General features: G+C 37.2%; 1 protein-coding gene across 6 annotated transcripts in view; it reads left to right on the top strand.

Annotated features, from left to right (window-relative positions):
* The window catches only part of PDE10A (phosphodiesterase 10A), a 566,819-nt gene that overhangs the window by 402,435 nt on the left and 136,949 nt on the right, over positions 1-27,435 (top strand). For 4 of the 6 annotated variants that reach the window (XM_067011128.1, XM_067011129.1, XM_067011132.1 and 1 more), the window contains exon 2: positions 9,713-9,841. In XM_067011128.1, the coding sequence (XP_066867229.1) occupies positions 9,713-9,841 (129 nt within the window). Of the gene's footprint in view, positions 1-504; positions 669-9,712; positions 9,842-27,435 lie in introns of those variants that run through there. The other 2 variants (XM_067011133.1, XM_067011131.1) reach the window with 1 other exon arrangement.

Raw genomic sequence — 27,435 nt, 5'->3', positions numbered from 1 at the left:
ACTAATTCATGACGGTCCCTGTGTTGGGGATTCCCAAGACTACTTCTGAGTTTGGTGATTTGCGAGGAGGACTCCAGAACACGTAGTCATGCTAATGGTTAAGATTTCTTGTAGCGAAAGAGGATAGCAAAAGTGCCAAATCAGCAAAGGGGAACGGTGCACAGGGTGAAGACCGGGGGTATAGGGCACGAGCTTTCAAGAATCCTCTCCCAGGGGAGCCACACAGGACTTGGATAATTCTTCCAGCAACGACCGTGACAACACGTATGACGTGCTGTCTACTAGGGAAACTCATTAGGGACTCAGTACCCAGAGTTCCTGCTGGGAGCTTGTCGCATAGGCGCCCTCTGCCTGTAACTGTCCAGAATTGCAGACTCCCAGAAGGAGGGCAGGTGCTTGGCATAAGTCGTACTGTTTGCACAAAAGCAGGCTCGGCCCAGCGGCCGCTGGAAACACTCCCAGGGCCAGGTTCCCAGGTGCCAGCCTTACAAGCAGCCTCTCGGAACAGTCTCAGGCCCGCTGTCAAGTCTCTTCTGCACGGACCAGGGACTGTGCTCCGTGGACAGTGGAGAATGAGACAGATCAGCTGTCCTCATGGAGCTTATATTCTACCAGGAGAGGCTGACGTTTAAGAAGAGAACAATAAATAAATGGGACTTCAGCTTGGGGTGAGTGATTTGGAGTATGAGAGAATCACGGAAAGGGCAGTGAATGTAGAGTGTGTGTCCAGGGAAGTTGCCTCTGAGGAAGTTGTTTTGAAATCGGTGAGATGTCTCGCTTAGCCAGGCGACGAGGGGGCAGACATCAGCAGAGACCACAGATGGGGAAGGGCTTGGCGCATTTGAGGAGACAGAGGAAGCATGGGGGAAAGTGGGATCTCCAATTAGACTGATTTTCGGGGCTAGCCTGTGGTTCCAGGTGGTTTCTGCTCCAAAGATTTCTTCCTGCCGTCTTATCGAAGTCTGAGGTTTAGCAATCAGAGTTCTCAGTGTATAGTTTGAAGTAAAATGTGTAATGTAACTCCAGATTGGGAGGTAGCACCGCTCAGTAGCGATCCCATTAAAGTATGATAAGCTCAGATGGGGAAGGTGTCAAAAACAAGAGGCGATTTGCCTTTAAGAGGTAAGCTCTTGGGCTTGTAGCTTTGTTGCAACCTTAATTATTGCTCTTGTGGTGAAGAGAAAACTAATTCAATTACTTCTCTGTGCTCATTTTCCTTTTTTATACTTTGAGGATAAGGATTTATTTTTCAACCGATATTTATTGATCATTTACTATGTGCCAGATACACGATGCTCTGGGCCCTCAGTGAACTAATACATGCCATCGTTGTGGCATAGGATCATATGCAGAGAGAGCGTTGAAGTGAGGCCAGCAGTGATTAACGAAGGCTCTTAGCTGGTTTATCCTTTTGTGAGGGAAGGAGATTAAGTGATTGGAGCAGAGGTGAAGCGAGATCAATACCCAGTAGGGAGAAGGTGTACAAAGTTTGTGTTGGGGATTCTAAAGGCAAACTTAACTGATTTTAAGCTTATTCCACTGCTAACCTGCACTTGATTTTTGGATAAATACAGAAGGTCATGCTTAGAAGCATACACCTGCAACCCAGGAGAACGATTACCTGCAACTTGTATGAACACACACACACACACACACACACATACACACACACACACACACCCCACACACACCCCCACACATACACACATACACCACACACACATACACACACACCCCCCACACACACCCACACACACACATACACACACACACACACACACACATACACACACACACACACACAACTTCGCAAAGCGTTGCCATTGAACACCGTGACTGTCCGCCACTGCTTAGTATGACATGAGACATCTTGCTTTAACTTGACAGCTTTTGTTATTAAGGCCCTAAAATGATTACTGTACACTTAGAATATTTACTCTTTAAGACATGTATTTTGGAATCGTCTTTTGAAGCTAATGCGTATTATTTTTGCAGTACATTGTTATATATGCCTCTCTCCTGGATAGTTTGAGAATGTGATGACTCCTCAGACTGTAAGGTGGACTCCCCTCTCCTGAGCCTCCAGATCCAGTTACAGAATCTTTTATTTCCTAAAAATTTCTGCCTGGTATTGAAGTACAATTTGGTTTCCTAAAACGTGAATTCTAGTTTTGTCCCCTGGGTTCATACATGGAAAAAAAAAAAAACAGAAAAGAAAAACCAATCCAAATTTCTTAACCTTTTTAACGTAACAGCGTTCAGATTAAGCAGTAATAGTGTCCCCACCAGGAACCTTGTGTCCTCCCGGCTAAACATTTGCAGTCACTGCCTGACTCCTCACATGACATGCATTTCAACCCCCTCCCAGCTCAGGTTACTCTTTGACAACTGAGCTAATCTAGTCCAATATTTAATAGCATGAGAGGTTTTGGTTGGGTTTGCTTTGGCTTGGTTGTTTATTTTTAATCAAATGCTATCTTATGGTTGAATTACGACTTTAAGAATCTGAAAATTATTTACTTATTCTTCACACCTGGAGTAAACATAGGGAAATTATGAAATTGAGACAATTATTGTGATGAATCAGAGAAAGCACTATTAGGAATGTATACCTTAGAATTTTAAAGTATACGGTTACTTCTAATCTAGCTGAGATTAGCTACAGTGAGATAATGGGGCAGGAGAAGACTTGATGATAAGACCCCTAATTTGAGAGGAAAGAATTCTTTTAAGATTGAGAAGACCTGAGTTAGGGTAACATAAGGTCACTGTGGAATGGGGCTCAGGAACCACAGCTCAGGAACAGGGGTGGGCCGGTGGGGGGGGGTGCTGGGCTCCTGCCATATGTCTTTGACTGCTTTTTTAAAAAAGAATACAGACATGTATTGGGATTTTTCTCCACAAATTAAGATAGCAGAATTAATACTTGAAAACTTGTGCTTTTTTTCTTATTTCTAACAATAGCTCCTTTAGTACTTATAATTAATTTAAAAGTATCCCTCTGAGTGAGAAAAACAATAGTTCTTTAGCCTCTGATGTGAAAGTGATTTTCTAATTTTTTATGAATATTAACATGGTAAGATTTCAGAAATAAAAAGTTCTTCAGCATGTAGATACCCACTTTTAGAATAATAATTTGTTAGAAAGACACATTTACAGGTATATCTGAAGTGAACCTAAATGTGTATCCAGTTGGAGACAAAATCAGAGAGAAGAATATTCCAGGTGACTTTAAAATATATAGTAGTTTGTACATTTCTAGTGAGATATATACTAAAGGAGAAAAAAAAGCCACCTTGTCTGTTTGCAGCACTCATACTGTTACATGTGTATTGTATGATAAAACACATGAGTAGTTATGTAATCGAGTCTCTCATTCCTGGAACTGAAATACTGCTGCCCATCAAAAGGAACCAGAGTTCCTAAGGAAAACTGTCTGCATCCAGATCTGGGGCAGAAAATGTACACGCTGACCCTGAAACACCCTATATCTCAGATTGTAAGGAAGCCGTCAAGAACTACTAGATTCTTGTCACAGTGACTTGGGAACCAGCTTGAAGAGGCTCCTTCCACTGGCCAAAAGATGGGACAGTTTGAGTACCAGCAAGGAAAAGAATTACAATGGAAGAAACACATCAAATTTGTTCAGATCTGTGGGTTCATAGTAGTAATATTTTTAGTTCCTCACCTACAGGAGAATGCTGCTGAACCAACTCATTGTGAAAACTGATAAATAAAGGGGAACAAATTAAGCATTTATCCTGTCTTGGCTCAATGAACTAACCAAATACTGGATGAGGTGAAGTTTCTCTTTGTATTATTTCAGCTAGTACATGAAAAAGGCATTATAGAGTCAGGAAACCACCATTTTCAAGGCATAATGACTCAATAGCTCGTAGATCATAAGTGCTGCTAATGTCGCAAAGAGAGACAGCCAGGTGGTGTGCGCCTTTTGACAGAAGGATACAATGCCGCTTATACAAATGGACTTCTCACCTCCATGGTGAACCTCAATCTGTTGAGGTCTCTAGATGTAACTTCGGTTTTCGGGAAATGCACAGGGAAGATGAACATGCTGAACAACACCACAGGGAAACAGTCAGAAAAATCCAGACTCTAGAAAAGCATAGAGCAAAAGTTCTGTTTCCTTGAGTAATAAATATTTGGGGAAAGCAAAAAAGATGGAGGGGGAACCTACAGGATAAAGAAACCTACGAAAATACTGAACAACTATAACTGCAGCATGTAGACCTATCTGGGTCGAGGTTTATGCAAACAACCTGGTCAAACAATATCTAGAAAAATGGTACAGGCGAACCTATTTGCAGGGCAGGAATAGAGAGGCAGGCATAGAGAATGGATGTGTGGACATGGGGCGGGCGAGAGAGGGTGTGATGAACTGGGAGATTGGGATTGACACACGTGCACTGCCAAGTGTAACACAGAGAGCTAGCGGGAACCTGCTGTATAGCGCGGGGAGCTCAGCTCCGTGCTCTGTGGTGACCTGGCTGGGGGGGATGGGGGCGAGGGGTGAGAGGGACCTACAAGAGGGAAGGGATGTATGTATACATACAGCTGATTCACTTCGTTATGCAGCAGAAACTAACACAACATTGTAAAGCAACTATACCCCAATTAAAAAAGTATATCGAGAATTAGAAACTCAAACACTTGGATATTTGATGGTCTTAAAAATGATTATTAATTTGTCTTTATATGTGATTATAGCATCTTATAATCTGTATGCAGACAAAATATTGCATAGATGAGAGAATGTAGTTCATTAGTAGAAGTGAAGTATTGTTAAATATATTGGTTCAAATGTTCGTGTTACCTTGGAATAGACATTAGTTATCTATCGGTGTGGTTCATTGTGTGGATTATTGGTGGCAAATTTTTAATCACTGGATGCTAGTGTGTGCTAATGACAACTGACCCTATTGCTCTCGTTGGGTTTGTTTCAAAGAAACACTAACCAAGTCTTTTGTTGACATAAAATGTACAGGCCATGGGAAGCTATGGAAGCATTAAACCAAAGTGAGACAAACACAAAAGAAGAATGATTTCATCATCCATACACCTGCCATTTTCCAAGAGTGTGGATAATTATTTCAGTGTCTTATATTCGGGGTTGGTCCTGTGTTGGCCCAAAGGTCCTTTTGCAAAATTGCATGTTAATAGGAAGTAAAAATGGATAAAATATTAGAAAAAGGTGCTTTTGTTGGCTACGAAAGTTGAGCATACTTTAAACGATAAAACAAAAATGGACATTTTAGAAAGTTTGGAGTTTTAATGCTAAAGAAATGAAAAGTTACAAACCTGTGATTTGATTCTGAGGACAACCCAAGAATTGCCCTTCTTACAGGTGAAAACGGACTTCTTGGCACTATCGATACTAGTAAATGTACTCAGCAAAAATGCTGTGTATGGATTAGCTCAGTGAATTATTATGACACCGTGTGATAGATATTATTGTTCTCATTCCTGTTCAAATCCCATTCCCATACAAATAAGAAGCCAGGCTGAGAGGGTTTAGGTGCTTTGTCCAGGCTCAGGCCCAGGTGAATAGGTGAAATGAGGCAACTAACTTTTGCTTTTTATCACTTTTAATCGCCAAGACATAATGACTCCCCCTAGCAGTCTCATGTCGAAGGTGGTAGTTATTTTCATGAAATGTGAATGGTAACTCGGGGAAAAAAATTATAATTAGGTATTTTGAGACATTTGAGATATCAAGCTATGTAATAACATTTGGAACTCTCAAAGGAGTCTACAACCAAAATGGTCTATTTTCCATCCCATTCTCTTCTACATACTTAAGTCTAGGATTTGATTAATTTCTTTAGAAGTTTACTTAGACATCACAGCTCATCTATGACTCAAATGATGTTTAAAAAATATTTTGAGTAATTTATACAAAATAAGTGTCAAGGAGTAGGGAGGTATGCTCCACCTTCTTGAGGGCAGAGTCTCTGCATAAATCATTTGGAATTCTTCTGTGTGGAAGATTTGTCTACTCTTCTCTGTGTGTTCATTTATTTATTCAGTCATTGATTTATATCTGTAGGAACTCATGCATTGTCTTAGTCCATTCAGGCTGCTGTAACAAAATAGCACAGACTGGGTGGCTTATAAACAACAGAAATCGATTTTTCACAGTTCAGGAGGCTGGGAAGTCCAAGGCCACGGTGCAGCTTGGTTGAGTGAGGACCCTCTTCTGAATCACAGAGTTTCTGTGCTCGCACATGAGGGAAAGGGGCTTGGGATCTCTTCGGATCCACTTGTGTAACCCACTTAACACCCTTCATGACGGTTCCACCGTTCGCCTCTCACACCTGGCAACCAGTGATCCTTTTACCATCTTTTTCTATAATTTTGCCTTTTCCAGAATGTTGCATAATTAGAATTACACAACGTGCAGCCTTTTCAGACTAGCTTTTTGTACTTGGTAATATGCATTTAAGACTAATCCATGTCTTTTCATGGCTTGCTAGCTCATTTCTCCTCGTTGCTAAATAATATTTAATTATATGGTTATGGTACAACTGATGTATCCAACTTGCCTTTTAAAAACCTTTTTTATTTTTTTAACTTTTATTTATTTAAAAAATTTTATTGGGGTAGAGTTGATTTACAATGTTGTGTTAGTTTCTGTTGTACAGCAAAAGTGAATCAGTTATACATATACATGTATCCGCTCTTTTTTAGATTCTTTTCCCGTATAGGTCATTACGGATTATTGAGTAGAGTTCCCTGTGCTCTACAGCAGGTTCTCATTAGTTATCTATTTTATATACAGCAGTGTAGTGTGTATATGTCAATCCCAATCTCTCAATTTATCCCTCCCCCCCTTTCCCCCCTGGTAACCACTTTTGCAGGACATCTTAGGTATTTCCAATTTTGGATGATTATGAGTAAAGCTGCTCTAAACATTCACATGCAGGTTCTGTGTGGGTAAATCAGTTGGGTAAATACTTGGTAGTGTGGCTGCTGGATCATATGGTAAGATTATATTTAGCTTTCTAAGAGGCTGCCAGTCTTCCAGAGTGACTGTCATTTTGCGTTCTTACCAGCACTGAATGAGAATTGATAGTCGGCTTTTTGGATTTTAACCATTCTACTAGGTATGTAGTGGAATCTCATTTTTGTTTAACTTCAACTCACAAATGATCATCTTTGCATATTCTTATTTGCCATATCTATATCTTCTTTTGCAAAGTGGCTGTTCAGCTCTTTGACTCATTTTTAATTGGGTTTTTTTCTTTTTGAGTTTTAAGCATTCTTTGTATATTTTAGATACAGTTCCCTTATCTGATATGTAATTCGGCAAACAGGACGTGTATAATACGCACTAAGATGAAATGAGATGACAGTGAGTCAATTATGACTTTATATTTTCAGCCTGGGTTTCTGGAAAAAACGGAGAGTAATAGTAACAGAAAAAAGAAAGTTGAGAGTTAAAATCACTTTGGGAATAAGTGGGAAGGAGATGACTCATGTAGTTTTGAGTCAAGATGGAGCTTGAGGTGATGGAAGAATTTCCAAACTCAAGATTAAAAATATAGCGCTTCCCTGGTGGCGCAGCGGTTGAGAGTCCGCCTGCCGATGCAGGGGACGCGGGTTCGTGCCCCGGTCCGGGAAGATCCCACGTGCCGCAGAGCGGCTGGGCCCGTGAGCCGTGGCCGCTGAGCCTGCGCGTCCGGAGCCTGTGCTCCGCAGCGGGAGGGGCCACAACAGTGAGATGCCCGCGTACCGCAAAAAAAAAAAAAAAAAAAAAAAAAAAAAAAATATATATATATATATATATATATATATATATAAAAAATAAGATTTTGCTGTCATCATCATAGATTATTGTAGAGAAGGCAGAAGTAAAGAGCAAATAGAAGTTAGGATAAGAACCATATTGTGTCACAAAAGTGATAGAAGGAAGTTTTAAGAAGGAATCAGACGTTGAACATGTACCACTATGACGGACATAATGAAAGTATGAAAACTACTTTGTCTTCTTGAGGTCAAATCAGCTGTCAGCTTACTTCTATATTCTGTGCCTTTTGTATCTGGGGACCCGAACTTGCTTTGTCAAGAGAGCTCTCTCTCTTACTTTAATGAGTCTCTTATCTTTAGCACCTTGTAGACTTTCTCAAATTGAATTTTACATCACTGAGGCTCTTTTGCAGGCTGAACATGGGCTGGATCTTTTTTTTTTTTTTTTTAATCTAATACAACTACATAATTATATATATATATATTATATATATATATGAGAGATCTATATATCTATATAGTTTATATTGATTTTTAAAATACTGAATTCATTGAAATAAATCAGTTGCCTTCTCAGTAATACCAGCCTGTTGTAGAATCATACAGTTGTGACTTTAGTACCCAGCAGAATTAATTAATATGTATAAATTCTGTGCCTTGTCTGTGCTAGAAACATGTACCCTATTCCCTGAAGCCATAAAGATATACTTGCTTCTTCTCTTTTCTGCATCTAAAAGTAAAATTTTCCATTGTCTTTTTCACCTTACCATCCCTAAGGATGGTAATTTATTGAATAATTCACAGAGAGTGTACAGTAGTACAAAGAATTACAATCACTGAGTAATAATTATTGATAGCCTATTTGTGATTTTGAGTTGTTTAGTGAAATGGCATACCAGCATGAAGCATCAATTTGAAAACACGTGATTTTATATTTTTTTAAGTGAAGATATGTAAAAGTTCTTTGCTTGAAAATTTTGTGTATATTCAGCAGTTATTATTAGACTATGAAAATTATTTCAGTGAAACTGACTACATATATTGAATATCAATGAAAAAATGTCAAGTATTTTGAACTGAACATTAGTTTTATCATTGGATTTAGTGACCCTGAGAAAAAGGAGAATTTGTGTTATAAACAGTAAAAGATAAGAACTTATTCATTGAGCATGTTTTTTAGCACCTAAAATGTACCAGTGCTTTATTCTCCCATTTGATACTGTTGCTAGAGTTTCACTTACCTTAAGTCTTAAATCTATGATAATTACTTGCAAAAAAGTGGAAGCACTTTGCAAGGCTTAACCGAACAGCACTGGAATACAGCATCGGTTCAAATATGACACTGACATTTACTGTTGCAAAACAGCTGTATAAGATGATGTAATAATATCTATAGTTTTAAATTGCTGAAGTTCTAACTTTACTTTTATTCCCCTACTTTTTCATAGGGATAAAATATAAATAACACACAATTTGCCGTTGTAACCATATCAAGTATATAATCCAATGGCATTAATTATACTCACTTTATGTGTGCAACCATCACCCCTGTCTACTTCTAAAACTTTGTCTTTATCCAAAACAGAAGTTCTGTGCCCATTAAGCAAATGATTCCTCATTCTCCTCTCCCTCGGCCCCTGGATGCCCCTAGTCTACTTGGTATCTATGAATTTCCCTGTTCTAGATATTTCATATAAGTGGAATCATACAATGTTTGCCCTTTGTGTCTAGCTTATTTTCTTTACTGTATCATTCCTAAGGTTCCTCCATGTTGTAACAGGACTTCATTCCTTCTTATGGATGAATACCAGTCCATTGTATGTATATACATCTTTTAAAAATATTTCCATGTTAAATCAATCTGCATAAATGTCATTTTTCTATATCTTTGATGTAAATGAAGATGTCATATTGGTTAATTTTATTCTTTTCAATTCTTTTACAGGTTTGACAGATGAAAAAGTGAAGGCATATCTTTCTCTTCACCCCCAGGTGTTAGATGAATTTGTGTCTGAAAGTGTTAGTGCAGAGACTGTAGAAAAATGGCTGAAGAGGAAAAACAACAAACCAGAAGGTAAGATCTCATTCCGATTGAATGTGGATAATTTTCTATTTTATAGTGACAAAAAGGGCGTTTAATACATGCTAGAAAGTAAAATATTAGTAGTTTGATTCTGTAAGAATTTCATTCTGTTTAAAAAGATAAAATAAGTTAGAATGAGGGGAAACAAATACAAAAGGCAGTAGGAAAAGAACTCTTGACTTGCATTAGACATTTTATTTACACTCATGAACTTAAGATGTGGTTATATTTATGGAAAAAAAAAGGTGGACTCAAAAGGAATGTGAAGTCAAATAAATTTCCCCCAAAATTGAGTCTATGTTAATATATTGGATTTGGTTATTCTGGTTTAATTTTGGATTTAAATGAATTTATATTTGGCCAATTATGACTTCTCATTTCTATGAATGTTGCTTTTATAGTGGAAATTAAAATTTATATATGATTCTAACTATATAGAGAAGTTTTATATTAAAAAAACAAAATATTTACTATTTTTCTGGAAATTTTTTTTTGTGTGTAAAAAAATGCTACATTTTAAGTTCGAAAATGACCATTATTAAAATATTATGCTGTTAGACATATGCTAATAGTGTGCTGCCTGGAGCTGATTTTCCTCACTCTACATATGAAAGTTTCTATAATTTTCTTACATAATTTTTACAATAAAAAAGAGGTGGATTTTTTTCAAAAGAGAGTTTTTGGTATTGAAACACAAAGTTGTTTTTAAAGTGTCCATGGGTGGGTGTGAATGTGTATGCATGTATGTGTGGATTGAGAGGGAGGGAAAAACGGAGAGAGGGAGAGAGAGAGAGAGAAATATACCTAAATCAGAGACAGGCATATTCTTTTCAAAAGGATCATGGCATTAGTAGTAAGAACAAAGCTTGACATGGCATGTTTCATCTGTTACAAACCTTACACATTTCCAAACACTTCCAAATGTCTGAAACTTTCAGAAGTGTGACTGAGTTGTACTTAAGGCAACCTGCTGTATAACGGGGGACAGTAATGTAATGCAAACATATATGCTGCCAACATTGTTAATCAATTACACTCCCATATAAAATGAAAAGTTCAAAATATATATTATGTCTCTGAGATAGGAAATTGAGCGTAGGTCTTAGAACATGAAAAGAATGGCTTGCTGTTTTAGTGTTACAGGGATAGTTAACTTTTAAAGTTTTATAAATATTTGAATGTCGTTCCACATCTCCCCAATCTGTTTTCTATGTTAGTTAACCAAATAATACTTTAAACCTCTTAATACATATACTCAAGAGTTAAATGTTTATTAAGAGTAGCAATGTGTAACTGAAACAATACTCAGTTAAGCTGGAAGAAAAACTTGTCCTTATAAGGAGATGATTTTGACAGTGACCCTGTGCCGGGCTAGAGACTGTTGACGCCGCCGAGACTGTGAATGAATCGCCCACTCGGGGCTCACCGTCCAGCGGTGGGGACAGGCATAGAAGTAACCACAGCACAGAATGCATCAGGAGTAAACAAGGATGCAAGCAGTTTGCAGTGGGAGGGCAGTGAAAGGAATCTTTAATTCTACTGCTGCGGCCCAGTAAGACCCTTTTTACCTCCTCTTCCAAGGAGTTCATCACAAGAATGTATCTCATTACATCTGCTTTATATCCCGTGAGATTCTGTAGCATGGCCTCTGCAGACAGTTTAAAGGCAAGGGTTAGCACTGAACTTGTGTGAGTGGCGTGGGAAAAGCGTCGCCCAGTCTTCTCTGAGATGTAGAAAGCCAGGTAAATATGTTTATTTCACTTATCTAGTCATGGATTAAAGTAGTGGTTCTCTGAACCATCTCCTTTCTTTCCCCTCACCCCGCCCTTCTCATTACTATCCCTTCATTGAAAATGTCTCGAGGCAGAAAATTCTTGTCAGGAGGACTTTTAAGGAGAGTTTCTATTTCCATGTGTGGACCCAGGAACAGAAAGTGTGATAGCTAGGTGGTCTTGGAGAATATTTTGTTGAAAATGAGACAAGCCTATCCAAATTATTTCATTTTGTGTCAGTTTAGTAAAAGAAAATGAAGTAAGGAAAACTGTGCTGGAATAAGTAATTTGCACAACACTGTGTACATTATAAGTACTCAATAAATATTTATTTTAGGTATTTTTTTAAACACCGATAAACCAGCCTCGTACGGAAATGATCTACATTATGGGGACATAAAATCGTGTAAAGGCATATTCTGCTTAGAGAAAGATCCTGTATGAAAATTCACATTTTTAAACAAATGCCTAAACGGGGGATTATTTAAATTACAAAAGCACATTTGCCTGTAAGATGGTCGGCTTTCCTAGCGCTTGCACGTGTTTCTGAACGATGACTGCGCTATCCCCAAAGCCAGCGTTTCTTCAGTCGTTTAGCATTTTATTCAGCACCTACTGTTTGCTTGGTGCTCAGAAGGCAAAATGCTTAACAAGTAGAGAACGCATGACCTTTTAGTTAAACTAAGGTAACATTTATAATGGACTAATATTGTGTGACCATAGAGCAGTTGTACTTTTCAAGACAGCTCACGTATATTGACCCTTTACATCTGGTTGAAGTAATGAAGGTTAAGTAAGCTCACGTTCATTTGGCAGATGTTGGAACTGTGCAAGGGAAGCTAAAGGGTCACTAACGGTCCAGCATTCATCACAAGAATGTGTCTCATTACCTCTGCTTTATATTCAGTGAGATTCTGTAGCATGGCCTCTGCAGACAGTTTAAAGGCAAGCGTTGGTACTAAACTTGTGTGAGTGGCGTGGAAAAAGCGTCGCCCAGCCTGTCGCACGTACCTGTAAATGTCAAGTAATTAACAATGAAAATGTTAGTGCTGTCAGCTGCCTTCAGTGTTTACAAGAATGGTTTCTTTTTTCACCCAAAGAATATAGTTACATTTTTTCACCTCTCCGTGACTCTAGAGATGGGATTTAAAAACTGTTAGATATTTCATACTTAGAATTAGTGGGATTTAATGTATGCCCCCCAAACCTATTATATACAACCTAAAATGTGAATTAAGTAGCATTTGCCCTACTTGGCATATAACATACAGTTTCTATGCTAGTGTATATAATGTAGCAGGATATTAAGTTAACAAAGCATGAATTTGCCAAAGCATACAATGTTAGAAGACTTCAGTTAGTAAGACACTAATCAGTGATGTGTTAACTATTAGGACATACCATGAATAAGAAAAAACACATAATTGAAATAGTTTACTTGGAACTTCATTTTGGACACTGTCTCTCTTTTCCTTAAAATTACGTTGTCTCAAATGTTGAAATTACATTTTCACATAGAACTTTCATATTCCTTTTCATAATGGAAAACCGAAAATGTGTTGAGTGTTGCATGCCTTAATCTAAATTATAAATAAACATGAGTTCACTATCTGGTAACTAGAAGGGGGATAAAGTTGATATTAATTCATTTGTAAAGAATTACTTGATGTATTTTGTTAATTCTGTTAATTGTACATATTACTGTTAAAGGTGTATCTTTAATATATTCTTTTTGAGAGTGTTTGGGCTCCTTAGCAATCCAATCAAGTTGATTGGGATTTTGATAATTTCAAAAGATTAAGTCAGATCATCACAAATATTGTTAGTGATTGTGAAACTAATTCAAATAAATTTAATAGCTTTGTTATAGACTAGATTGATTTCTGAAGCAATTTTTATATTATCTGTAAAGTTCCTATGGGTGGTAGCTATTATTTTTTCATTCAACATTGTTACTACATTTCCTAAATAAAACTTTTGTTTGCAAGGGATTCTAACTAATGAAAATGTTATGAGCTAATGCAGTTTTGAAAATACTTTGTTTTTGTTGGTGTTTCTTTTTATAAAAATTGTATTTGTTAATTGCACATATTATAGACAAAGATATATAATAGAAATCATTGCATCTATTTAATATAATTTTTTCGGCATTTAAAATTTTGTTTCATGTAATGCAGATTTTTAAAAATAAAATAAAAAGACTGCGAAAGATAAGTGATATAACCATTTCTGTGTGTGTGTGTGTGTGTGTGTGTGTGTGTGTGTGTGTGTGTTTTAAGCTACCCCTTAAAAGCGTCCTGAAGATTTAACATTGATCTGGATTATTTGACCAAAGGTTGAATAATCGTTTCTAGAAACATTCATTTGAGTGGTGAATTGTCGCTGGAATGTGACCAGGTACTACTCATTTCTCTAGCTACTTATTTCAGCATGCCGGTTGACAAAGATCTGTGTAGTACCTACTAAGGGAGTGTAGTTGGAAAACCAGGAATATAAATTTGATTCCCTCAAGGTCACTTTCTGATAGAGGAAGACAGCTAATAAACACACAAGCTAAGAATAAGATTTATTTCAGTATTTGTTGATTGTGTATATTTGAAAACATCTAGCATAAGGTCTAGCAAATAGAAATTTTTAGGAGAATGAGATTTGCTTGAGATTTTAAAATCCACATTGTTTGCTTTTGGATAGTCAGACAGAGCCTATGTTTTATATTAAGCATGTGTGCCTGTCCATCTGCCCTGTCCTGGGCTCTTTGTAAGTCACAGGAGCACTATTTCTCGTGTTTACTGCCCTTAAGGGACTCATAATCTTGTGGTGTGGAAAGAAGATATGAAACTATGAGAGTACAGCAACTGAGGGTGTATAATCAAGTGTTAAATTGTGTGGTATAGTTTATCAAGACAACACTTGTGAGAACTGGGGTCATTAAGAGGTATGAAAATTGAGAAGGCTTTTTGTAGGAATTTGTTTTTGATTTAGGCAACTGGTTCCCCAGATCACCGCCAACATCACTTGGGAACTAGTTAGGAATGCCATAGGTTGGGTCTTAGCCCAGACCTCCTGAATCAGAAACTCCTGTGGTTGCACCAGTAATCTGTGTTGTAACAAGTGGCCACGCGGTCCCTGGCCCCCGGGCCCCGGCCCCCCGGCCCCCGGTAACTCTGATGCAAGCTAACACTTGAGAACTACAGCCTCAGGCACTGGGGTGGGGGCCTGTGGAGGAGTAAGTGTGGTGCTGCTGTTGGCTGGGGGGAGCAACAGGAGAAAAGACAGGGCTGCAGGACTTGCTGTGATTTCCTTCTGGGAGAGGCTGAAGAGGGAGGATTTGTCACAAAATTCTGGGTAGAAACAAGTTGATAGAAAGCAGTAGGGTGGTGGAAAGCAAGTTGGCTAAAACAGCTCAAATAGAAGTTTGGTTAAAGAGAATATGTTCAGTCACTCTTCTTTTTAAAAAAGTTTCTGGATTTTGTTTTGTTTCCTGCTTTTGTAGTGCTGGCAGTTTTGATATGCTGTGGAGTCATTTGGTATAGATGTTACATCTTGAAAATATTTTTTCTTACTTTAAGAATGGGAGAAGTTGCTGTTAAAATTTTTGTCTTTCTACTCTCATTTTATTTTAGCTATTTATTCAAGTTCTGCATTGACTGTAATAGGAAAAGCAGAAACAATGTAAAAATCCAAAATAGGTGTTTAATTGATAGCTTTGCTAAAGTATGGTGAGTTGCAGAGCTACGTATATTATCACCTTTTTACAAGATAATAATCACATATAAATGCATAGACAAAGAGCTAGTAAAATATATGTCATTGTGGTTGTTTTTGGATTTGGGCGATTTATAGGTGTGTTTATATCCTTATATGTGTTGCTGTTATAATAAGAAATAATTAGAAGAAATATTAAAAGAAAGTTTTTAGAGTTTTTCTTATATGGAGGGTTTTGCCCCAAATTGCAGTACTTCTAGTTCAGTTTAAACCAATTATCCTCTGCTTGTTCAGCTACTTTTCTGTAGCAAGGGATAATAAACATTTATTCTATATTTACTAATCCCTTTATTATCGGCTTTTCCTCCTCCTCCCCCATATGTATCTTCGGTGACATAAATTATCACATAGGAAGTTGGTGGCTGAAATGGGGTCTAGCAAAGCACCCAGCTCAGTTTTTTCCCAGAGTCAGCATTTTGGGTTTACAAATTATTTTACTCAAATTTACCAAATATCTTCTATATGTTTAGCATTTGCTAATAAGCATCAGGCATGAATTCAGTTGTAATGGAATTTGCTGTCTAAAGGGGGCAAAAAGTGTTAAGTACTTTGACCATAATTATTTAAATCAGTTATATAAGTTTTTTCCTTGTGATGAGAACTTATAGGATCTACTCTCTTAGCAGCTTTCAAATACCATGCAGCTGTGGTAACTCTAGTCATCATGCTGTATGTTGAATCCTCAGTATTTATCACATAACTTGAAGTTTGTACCTTTTGACCACTTACACTCAATCTCCTCATCCTAAATCAGTTTACAAAGTGTTAAGGTTGAAAGCTTTTTCTTGAAGGTCAGGAACAAGACAAGCTTGCCCACTCTCACCACTTCTATTCAACATGGTACTGGAAGTCCTGGACAGAACAATAAGGCAAGAAAAATATATAAAAAGCATCAGAATTGGAAAGGAGGATGTAAAAGGGTCTCTATTTGCAGAGTATATGATTTTATATATAGAAAATACTAAAGACGCTGCCAAAAAGTTGTTAGATCTAATCAGCTAATTCAGGAAAATTGAAGAATACAGAAATCAGTAGTGTTTCTATACACTAACAATGTATTATTTGAAAAAGAAATAAAACAATCTCATTTACAATAGCATCAAAAACAATAAATTCTTAGGAATAAATTTCACCAAGGAGGTAAAATACCTCTACTCTGAAAACTGCAAGACACTGATGAAAGAAATTGAAGAAGACACAAATAAATTGAAAGGTGTACTGCGTTCATGGATTGGAAGAATTAATATTCTTAAAATGTCCATACTACCCAAAACCATCTGTAGATTTAACGCAATCCCTATCAAGATTCCAGTGGCAATTTTTTCTAGAAGTAGAAAAAAAAATCCTAAAATTCACATGAAACCATAAAAGGCTCTAAATAGCCAAAGAATACTGAGAAAGAACAAAGTGGTAGGTATCACACTTTATGATTTCAAGGTATAGTACTTAAAACAGTATGGTACTATATGAAAAAAGACAAATAGATCAATGGAATAGAATCAAGAGCCCAGAAATACACCCAAACATATGTCAAATAACATTTGACCATGGAGCCAAGAATACTAAAAGGAGCAAAGACAGTCTTCAGTAAATGATGCTGGGAAGATTGAATTTTCACATGTAAAAGAATGAAACTTAGACCCCTATTTTATACCATTCACAAAGATTAACATAAATTGGATCAAAGACTTAAATGTAAGACCTGAAACCATGAAACTCCTAGACAAAAACAAAGGAAAAATAGCTACTTGACATTGGTGTTGGCCATGATGTTTTAGATATGACATCTCCAAACACAAGCAACAAAAACAAAACTAAGCAAGTGAGACTACATCTAGCTAAAAGCTTCTGCACAACAAAAGAAACAATGAATAAAATGAAAAGCCATCCTATAGAATGGGGAAAAAATTTGCAGACAATCTGATAAGAAATTAATACATCAAAATAAGTAAGGAACTCATTCAATTCAATAGCAACAACAGTAAAAGAAAAAAATAATCCAATTTTAAAATGGGCAAAGTACCTGAATAGACACTTTTCCAAAAGAGATATGGGAATAGCCAACAGGTACATGAAAAGATGTTCAACTTCTGGAATCATTAGGGAAATGCAAATCAAAACCACTTCACACCTGTTAGAATGGCCATCACCAAAAAGACAAGAGCCTTGGGACTTCCCTGGTGGTCCAGTGATTAAGACTCCATGCTTCCACTGCAGGGGGCACTGGTTCGATCCCTGGCCAGGGAACTAAGATCTCGCATGCCACGTGGTATGACCAAAAAAAAAAAAAATGCCAAGAGCTAACAAATGCTGGCAAGGATGTGGAGGAAAGGGTATCCTAGTGCACTGTTGGTAGGAGTCTAAATTGGTACGGTCACTGTGGAAAACAGTATGGAGTTCCTTAAAAAAATAAAAAAACTATTAACATAGGATCCAGCAATTGCACTCCTGGGAATATATCTGAAGGAAATGAAAACACTCTGTCAAAGAGATATCTGCACCCCAGTGTTTTCCTGCAGCATTATTTACAATAGTCAAGACATGGAAGCAACCTAAGTGTCCACTGATGAACAAATAAAGAAGTTGTGGTATATATATACAACGGAATATTATTCAGTTATTTTAAAAAAGGGGAAATCCTGCCACCTGTGACAACATGGATGGACTTTGAGGGCATTTTGCTAAGTCAGAGGAAGACAAATGCTGTAAGATCTCACTTTTTAAAAATGTTGAATCAAAAAAAAAAAATAACTGAAAAGGAGACCAGATTTGTGGTTACTAGAGGTCAGGGGTGGGGTGATGGGAGGGGGAGTTTGGATGAAGGTGGTTAAAAGGCACACATTTCCAATTATAAGATAATTAATACTAGGAATGTAATGTAAAACATGATGACTATAGTTAACCCTGGTATGTGATACACCAGCTGTTAAGAGAGTAGACTGTAAGAGTCCTCATCACAAGGAAAATTTTTTTTTTCTTTTTTTCTTTTTTTAAATTTGTATCTATATAAGATGATGGATATAAACTAAACTTACTCTGGTAACCATTTCACAATATATGTAAGTCATATCTTTATGCTGTATACCCGGAACTTGTATAGTGCTGTATGTCAATTATATCTCGGTAAAACTAGAAAAAAATCTTTTAAAAAGGCGCTCAAAAGGAAGGTTGGTGTTTAAGCTCAGGCCTGAAGGATGAATTTGCTATTTTTTTTTTTTTTTTTTGACTGCATTGGGTCTTCGGTGCTGCATGCGGGCTTTCTCTAGTTGTGGTGAGCAGGGGCTACTCTTCGTTGCAGTGCACGGGCTTCTCCACTGCAGTGGCTTCTCTTGTTGCGGAGCACGGGCTCTAGGCACGTGGGCTTCAGTAGTTGTGGCTCGCGGGCTCTAGAGCTCAGGCTCAGTAGTTGTGGCGCACGGGCTTAGTTGCTCTGCTGCATGTGGGAATCTTCCCGGACCAGGGCTCGAACCCATGTCCCCCGCATTGGCAGGCGGATTCTTAACCACTGCTCCACCAGGGAAGTCCCAAATTTGCAATTCTATTAGAGGAGAGGGAGAAAGAGTTGGAGGACTCCAAAGGTGGAAGGGGTTTTGTTGGAGAGTCGTGGAGGGAGGAGGATGCGGATGTGAGCAGAGAACCATCCTACAAGACTGTTCAGGTCATATTTAAGGGCTTTGGATTTTATCTTGAGAGTAACATGAAGGTATCGAAAGGTGTGAAGGAGGACTGATAAGACATATTTTGAATGGATTTTCACAATCTACAATATCTGGTTTGGTATGAAAAACAATCGATGCAGTGAAGTTTCAGCCTCTGGTCAGTTGTTATCCTCCCGGAACTCATCAGCACATTTGTTTGGTGGTTGGTTTTGTCAGTATCAGTTGATAGCTGACTTGCAGATATCTTAATGCAGTAGCTCAGTATTTTGAAATGGAAGCCAAAAGTGTGTATCTCTAACGTTTATGAAATATCAAGGAATAAAGTTTTGCTGGGAACTTTTTATAGAACCTGTATGACTAGTATTTTCAAGTGGAGTAAATAAATGTTCATGTTGGGTTTGGCGCAATTTAAAACCTAATGGTAAAACATTGACTGTATTTGGGGAAAAGTGAGCATTGAGTGAACAAGATTCAGGAAGATAGAAAGCACTCATTTCTTTAATCTGTATAAATCATGAAACATTATCAAGAATGACTCATAAAGCACAGAACATTGAGAAGAGACACAACAAAACAAGAATGGTTCTCAAACTTCCAAAACAATTGAACAGGAAATGATAAAATGATGAAAGGAATTATTTATCTTGGAGTAATTTTATAAACATGAAGGGCTTGTAATCAACAAATGAACCATTAACACTAGGGATGTCTTAGAAATTAATCTCAGACTAAGGATTTTAAAAGTCAAGGGTCCTTAGATTAATCAGAGTTGAAACTCCTTATTTTGGAATTTATGTAATGTTTTTCACTTTAAGAGTTTACCTAAAATATATATAAACAAGCATATGTATTTTCCTAATTATATATCTATGAGATTTATTTGAGATGGACTTATTGATAATATTTCTCACAGCCTTGAAATTTTTTTTTAGACATCAATGGAGGCACTCAGATTTCAGTTTGGCTTATAATTGTCCTTATACTGTAGTGCCTATTCAGCTTTCTATACATTCTTTTATTGTGGGGCTGAGAAAATTAAGTTCTAGACTAAGTCCTATTAGAACTTTCTTCATAATTTTTTTATATGAAAGTATAATACAAAGAATGGAAACTTAAAATGTGTTTATTGGTAATTTCTAAGATATGTGACTTCAGTTCTTTTTTGTGTTTGATACTCTAAGGAGGAAATTAGAAGTGACTTTATTTTTATTTATTTATTTATTATTATTTTTTTTTTACGGTACATGGGCCTCTCACTGCTGTGGCCTCTCCCGCTGCGGAGCACAGGCTCCGGACACGCAGGCGCAGCGGCCATGGCTCATGGGCCCAGCCGCTCCGCGGCATGTGGGATCTTCCTGGACCAGGGTACAAACCCGTGTCCCCTGCATCGGCAGGTGGATTCTCAACCACTGCGCCACCAGGGAAGCCAGAAGTGACTTTAGAAGCAAAATATTTTTTCTGATATTTTTTCACATAAAAAGACTTATGCATTCCCCATACACATTAAAAAATGTAACATGTAACATATATTTAAATTATTTTTAAGAATTACAAATCCATTTCTTAGAACAGTATCCTGTTATGCAGAATTCTTGCTCTAAATATTCATTGAAGGAAGGAATACACTTAAGTTAAATATGGACATGCAAAGTTTCAGTAAAACTGGGGATTACTAATATAAATCAATCAAAGCTTTATGAAATGAAATTAGTGCCTGGCTAGTAAACATTTATAGAAAGAATGAATAAGTGAGTATAGTGAAGCCGATAAGATTACAGAAAATCCCTGTACTGTTTTGTAAAATTAAAATTTTAAAAACTGGTTTTTATGCTATTAAGGAAAAACAACAGTAACAGGAAAGAGCAGGTATAGCAGATGCTCCTATGGATAAAAAATATATATATTAACTTACTCAAATATTAAAAACAAGCAGAGATATCAGTAAAGTTATAAATTGTGTAAAAAATGAATTTTTCAAATGATAATGGCAAATAATAATGTGGTACTTATTTGCCAACTACTATTTTAAATGCTTTACATATATTAATTCAGCTAATCCTTACAACAATATTATGAGAAGGATATTATCATCATCCCCAACTTACAGATGAGGAAACTGAAATAGATCTGTAAAGCATCAGAGCTGGGATATGAACACAAGTATTGAAAGCAGGGCCTGGGGCTTCCCTGGTGGCACAGTGGTTAAGAATCCACCTGCCAGTGCAGGGGACATGGGTTCAATTCCTGGTCTGTGAAGATCCCACCTGCCCAAAAGTTGTTAGATCTAGTAAGCTAATTCAGGAAATTGAATTGGCAGTTGTTCCACCTGCCACGGAGCAACTGAGCCCGTGTACCACAGCTACTGAGACTGCACTCTAGATCCCGTGAGCCCCAACTACTGAAACCCGCGTGCCACAACTACTGAAACCCGCGTGTCACAACTACTGAAGTTCACGCACCTAGAGCCTGTGCTCTGCAACAAGAGAAGCCACCACAATGAGAAGCCCACGCAATGCAAAGAAGAGTAGCCCCCGCTCACAGCAACTAGAGAAAGTCTGAGTGCAGGAACGCAGCCATAAATAAATAAATAAATTTGTTTTTTAAAAAAAGAAAGCAGGGCTTGGAAGATATATTTATACACCTATGTGCATCATGACATGATTTGCAATGGCCAGTGGTGGAAGCAGCCCTAGTGTCCATTGATGGATGAGTGGATAAGCAAAATGTGGTCTGTCCATACAGTGGAATATCATTCAGCCTTAAAAAGGAAGGGAATTCTGACACCTGCTACAACATGTATGAACCTTGAGGACATGATCCCATCACAAAAGGACAAATACTATGTGTTTCTACTAATACGAGGCACCCAGAGTAGACAGATTCTTAGAGACAGAAAGTAGAATGGTGGTTGCCAGGGGCCAGGGAAGGGAGGATGGGGAATCAGTGTTTGGTGGGTACAGAGTTTCAGTTTTGCAAGATGAAAAAGTTCTGGAGATTGATTGCACAATAATGTAAATATAGTAAACACCACTGAACTGCGTGCTTAGAAGTGGTTAAAATGGTAAATTTTATGTTGTGTATTTTATCAAAAATTTTTTACTTAAAAATTAAAAAGAAAATTCCAATCAACTATCACATCATTTTGGAAGCTTTGGGGGGACACCCCCAGGTTGATTTAGATGGGCCAGTTGCTTCCCATGGCGCCCCAGCTTGCTCTCCTGGCTCTGGGATACTGTGCATAGGAGTAAGTCCATGGTTTGTGAGGCTCGAGAGACCCTCTTGAAGAAAATTTGGTATAAAAGCGAGTATTTCTTTTCTTTTTTAAATTTTAATTTTATTGGAGAATAGTTGATTTACAGTGTAGTGTTAGTTTCAGGTGTACATCAAAGTGATTCAGTTATGCATATATTCATTCTTTTTTAGATTCTTTTCTCATATAGGTTATCACAAATATTGAGTAGAGTTCCCTGTGCTACACAGTAGGTCCTTGTTGGTTATCTACTTTATATATAGTAGTGTGTGTATGTTAATCCCAAACTTCTGATTTATCCCTCCCCACGTTTCCCCTTTGGTAACCATTAGTTTGTTTCTGATATCTGTAAGTCTATTTCTGTTTTGTAAATAAGTTTATTTGTATCATTAAAAAAAAATTAAATTCCACATATTCGTATGATATTTTTCTTTGTCTGACTTACTTCACTTACTATGATAATCTCTAGGTTCATCCAAAAGTGAATATTTCTTTGGATTGGGAAAATAAATGACCTTAAATTAAGAATTGTTAAAAGCTGAAAAATCTACAAACATTACACAAATCCAGAAAATTAACATAATACTGTATTAACTTTAGTTATTTCTACTTTTGAGGAATTGTGACTAATATTAATGCAATTTTAAATAACTGCCTAGAAGAGCAGTTCCATGGGAAATGCTGGGTCATGTTGCTTTTACTGGAGTGTTTTTATGTGTTGATTTATGTTTTGGTCTTTTTGTTGAGATTTGAATCTTATCTCTTGGATAGGGATCTTTGAGTCTTCTGAGTCCATTTAAGACATCATAAGATGTGTTTAGATGTGTAACAAATATCATCTGTTTCATACTTAACCTACTTAGCTTCGATTTCTTAGAGATTTATTTTAGTTACTAGGTTTCTAATTGTAAGAAGGAATCATTTGGTGGCAGAGCTTTCCAGGATTGGCTAAGCCTCTAATCTCTTATGCAATGTTTGACATAATGGGAAATATTAAATGTTCACTTAATGAATAAAAGATGGATAAGTGACTGAATAATTCACAAACACTCTAATGTATACAATGAAATTAGTTCTGATTCATGGTAAGATAGTGATATAAGGTTATTATCTTAGCTCATTATAATAAAAATACAGCTTTTTATGTTACTTTGAACTGGAATCTTTAGAGTAATTTATATATTGCTTACCACAGAAAATGAGTCACTTGTTAGTGCCCAAGGACACACTGTCTAAAGGTAGCTGTTATTTCATTCTACTGTGTCCTTGTAGTTGTCGAACATGGTAAAGGGAATAATGATATATGTGATTCAAAATGAAATACGATATTTATGATTATTTTAAATATTTTTCAATTGATGTCTTCCTTTAATGATTTAATTTGGATACATGATAGAGGGGAAGCGTGTGACCAATTTATTCTAAAGCCCCAGTAGCTCTCATAGGTCTCATGTTAACCTCACTTTTCCATTCGTTAATGAAAAATTACTTTTGGAAATGTAAACGTTGCTTATAATTTGTTCTTGCATTCTTGACACGCAAAGTGGTGTCATACTACTAAGTGCTTTTATACCGTCATCAGAAATAGTGCCAGCAAGTAAGGTTTCCTGTGTGATGTGGTAGTAGAAGGTTCTTTGATCTGGATCAATAAAGACACGTGAGGGACAGCCTGCTTTTGATGTGTGTAGATCTTGGGAATAATGTAACTCAATAAAGCAATCATTAATTTGACAGTTTAGGAGTTTTATATTTTTGAAGATCAGGGTTAGAATAGGGAAGCATTATGGTGGTTATAGGTAATTACGGTCAGAAAATATAATTAAAATTGCAGTATTCAGACAGTTTGCTGCAATTCTGCTGTTTCTCTGGACTGTCTGTCACATTAGAATGATCCTATATTTACCTTCTGATTCTTACTATGCTTTCATGCTTCCTGAGATAGTCAGGTGAGTTGTAAAAAGTTAATTTGACTGAACTTATAGATCTGTGCTGCTGTTGGGAGTATAGTTTAAAAAGAAAACCTAACAGGGATACCATCATTTGGTTGTTCACTCTATAACTTATTTCTGGAGAAGTTTGAAAATTAGCTTAATTTCAATGTTATTGTAATTATACTCTTGTTTCTTGGTAATAGCACACGGGTGGACTCAGTTTCACAGACAAAAATACTAGTCTGTTACTTCCTCACTGCCACTTCCGCACGGTGGGCTTCATTGCACCATCTGCAGGGGGTGTGGCTTAGGTTAGCTATCAATTTACACAGTCACGTGGTTATTGTGTTTGTTATCCACTCATTCGCTTGTTCACTCATCTATTCACTATACGCTGTCGTCAAAGCAGCTCTAACTAAAATCAGGTGATTCGATGTATGGTTAGGCCGTCTGGTCTGCCAGCCCAACAGTGTTAGATGAAAAGTTGGAGAATATTACCTTTTGTAATTTATCGTCATTTAAAATATATGTATTCTTTCCTTATTTTCTTAGCAAAAAAAAAAAACCAAAACAAATACACGGGCAGGTTCTCCTCATTCTAATTATGGTAGATGTTCTACTGCAACCAAATTTTGGAAAATGCATATTTGTTAATGAAACTAGATTTGTGTGCAACCTATTCACTTTTAAAGTCCAGTGCTGAAATTAACTTCATAGTATTTTCTTCTCTTTTTGATAGATGCAGTTGAGGTTCTATTGCATTTAATTATCAAGTAAGATTTAAATCCTGGGATATATTTATTTAGCATAGGTTAAATTAGCTTTGCCCAAGAAGAACCTGGTTTCTACTACTAGATAGTTAAAAAAACTGGAAACAGAATAGTTTCCATAAATTTAGGAGGGTGGCTTAAAATGATGTCAAGGATTCCCATTTCACCGTGTTTCAATTTATGCACACAAGTACTGCATGACTCAATGGACATGTAATTCCTTCATAACAAACTTAACGGACGTATAATTACTTTGTAACAACAGATGTGCTGGGCCTATTTCAACAGGAATTTTTAACTTGAGAGCATCTGTTTAATCCTAATTTTAGAAATAGGGAGAATTTTGAAGATGAGAGGAATGTGCGCAGAGCACAATTTTGGGGGGGCAGTGGATATTGGGAGTTCAGTTATGGACATGTTAAGTTTGAGATGTTTATTAGACATAAAAATATAGGGTCAGATAGGCAGTTGGATATTTGAGTCTGAAATTCAGAGTACGCTTAGGGCTGAAGAAATGAATTTGAAATCATGAGCATATAGACAGCATTTAGAGCCACGAGACCATATGAGTAAGTGTAGACAGAGGTTCAAGGACTAGGCGCCCTGTAGAATTTCAACATAGGAGTTTGGGAAAAAGGATCCAGCAGAGAAACAGAAGGGAAGTGTTAGTGAGCCAGGAAGATAACAGAGAGTGTGGTGTCCTGGGAGCCAAGGGTAGAAAACCTATGGGAAGGAGTGAACAGCCGTAGCAGACGCTGCTGGTGAATCAAGTGAGATGAGGATGAAGAACTGATTGTTTACTTTAGCAGTGTGGAAGTATTCGTGATTTTGCTAAGCAAGGTTTTGGTGGAGTGGTACAGTTGATTGGGGTGGGATTAAGAGAGAGTGGGAGGAGAGGGCTTGGAGGTGAAGTGTATATACAAGTCTTTTTTTTTTTTTTTAACATCTTTATTGGAGTATAATTGCCTTACAGTGTTTGTGTCAGTTTCAGCTGTATAACAAAGTGAATCAGCTATACATATACATATATCCCCAAATCCCCTCCCTCTTGCATCTCCCTCCCACCCTCTCTATTCTTACCGCTCTAGATGGTGACAAAGCACTGACCTGATCTCCCTGTGCTATGTGGCTGCTTCCCACTAGCTGTCTGTTTTACATTTGGTAGTATAGATATGTCAATGTTACTCTCTCACTTCGTCCCAGTTTACCCTTCCCCCTTTCCGTGTCCTCACGTCCATTCTCTACCTCTGCATCTTTATTCCTGTCCTGCCCCTAGGTTCATCAGAACGATTTCTTTTTTTTTAAGATTCCATATATACGTGCTAGCATACGGTATTTGTTTTTCTCTTTCTGACTTACTTCACTCTGTATGACAGACTCTAGGTCCTTCCACCTCATTACAAATAACTCAGTTTCGTTCCTCTTTATGGCTGAGTAATATTCCATTGTATATACGTGCCACATCTTCTTTATCCATTCATCTGTCAATGGACCACTTAAGTTGCTTTCATGTCCTGGCTATTGTAAATAGAGCTGCAGTGAACAGCTGTTCATTGTGGTACATGTCTCTTTTTGAATTATGATTTTCTCAGGGTGTATGCCCAGTAATGGGATTGCTGGGTCATATAGTAGTTCTAGTTTTAGTTTTTTAAGGAACTTCCATACGTTTCTCCATAGTGGCTGTATCAGTCTACATTGCCACCAGCAGTGCAAGAGGGTTCCCTTTTCTCCACACCTTCTCCAGCATTTATTGTTTGTAGATTTTTTGATGATGGCCATTCTGACCTGTGTGAGGTGATACCTCATTGTGGTTTTGATTTGCATTTCTCTAATGATTAGTGATGTTGAGCATCCTTTCATGTGTTTGTTGGCAATCTGTATATCTTCTTTGGAGAAATGTCTATTTAGGTCTTCTGCCCATTTTTGTATTGGGTTGTTTGTTTTTTGTTATTGAGCTGCATGAGCTGCTTGTGAATTTTGGAGATTAATCATTTGTCAGTTGCTTCATTTGCAAATATTTTCTCCCATTATGAGGGTTGTCTTTTCATCTGCTTTATGGTTTCCTTTGCTGTGCAAAAGCTTTGAAGTTTCATTAGGTCCCATTTGTTTATTTTTGTTTTTATTTCCATTTCTCCAGTAGGTGGGTCAAAAAGGATCTTGCTGTGATTTATGTCAAAGAGTGTTCTTCCTATGTTTTCCTCTAAGAGTTTGATAGTGTCTGGCCTTACATTTAGGTCTTTAATCCATTTTGAATTTATTTTTGTGTATGGTGTTAGGAAGTGTTCTAATTTCATTCTTTTACAAGTAGCTGTCCAGTTTCCCAGCATCACTTATTGAAGAGGCTGTCTTTTCTCCATTGTATATTCTTGTGTCCTTTATCAAAGATAAGGTGACCATATGTGTGTGGGTTTATCTCCGAGATTTCTATCCTGTTCCAT

The sequence above is a fragment of the Kogia breviceps genome, chromosome 13 (genome assembly GCF_026419965.1).
Source record: "Kogia breviceps isolate mKogBre1 chromosome 13, mKogBre1 haplotype 1, whole genome shotgun sequence".
Taxonomy (NCBI): domain Eukaryota; kingdom Metazoa; phylum Chordata; class Mammalia; order Artiodactyla; family Physeteridae; genus Kogia; species Kogia breviceps.
This window is presented reverse-complemented; position numbering and strand designations above follow the sequence as displayed.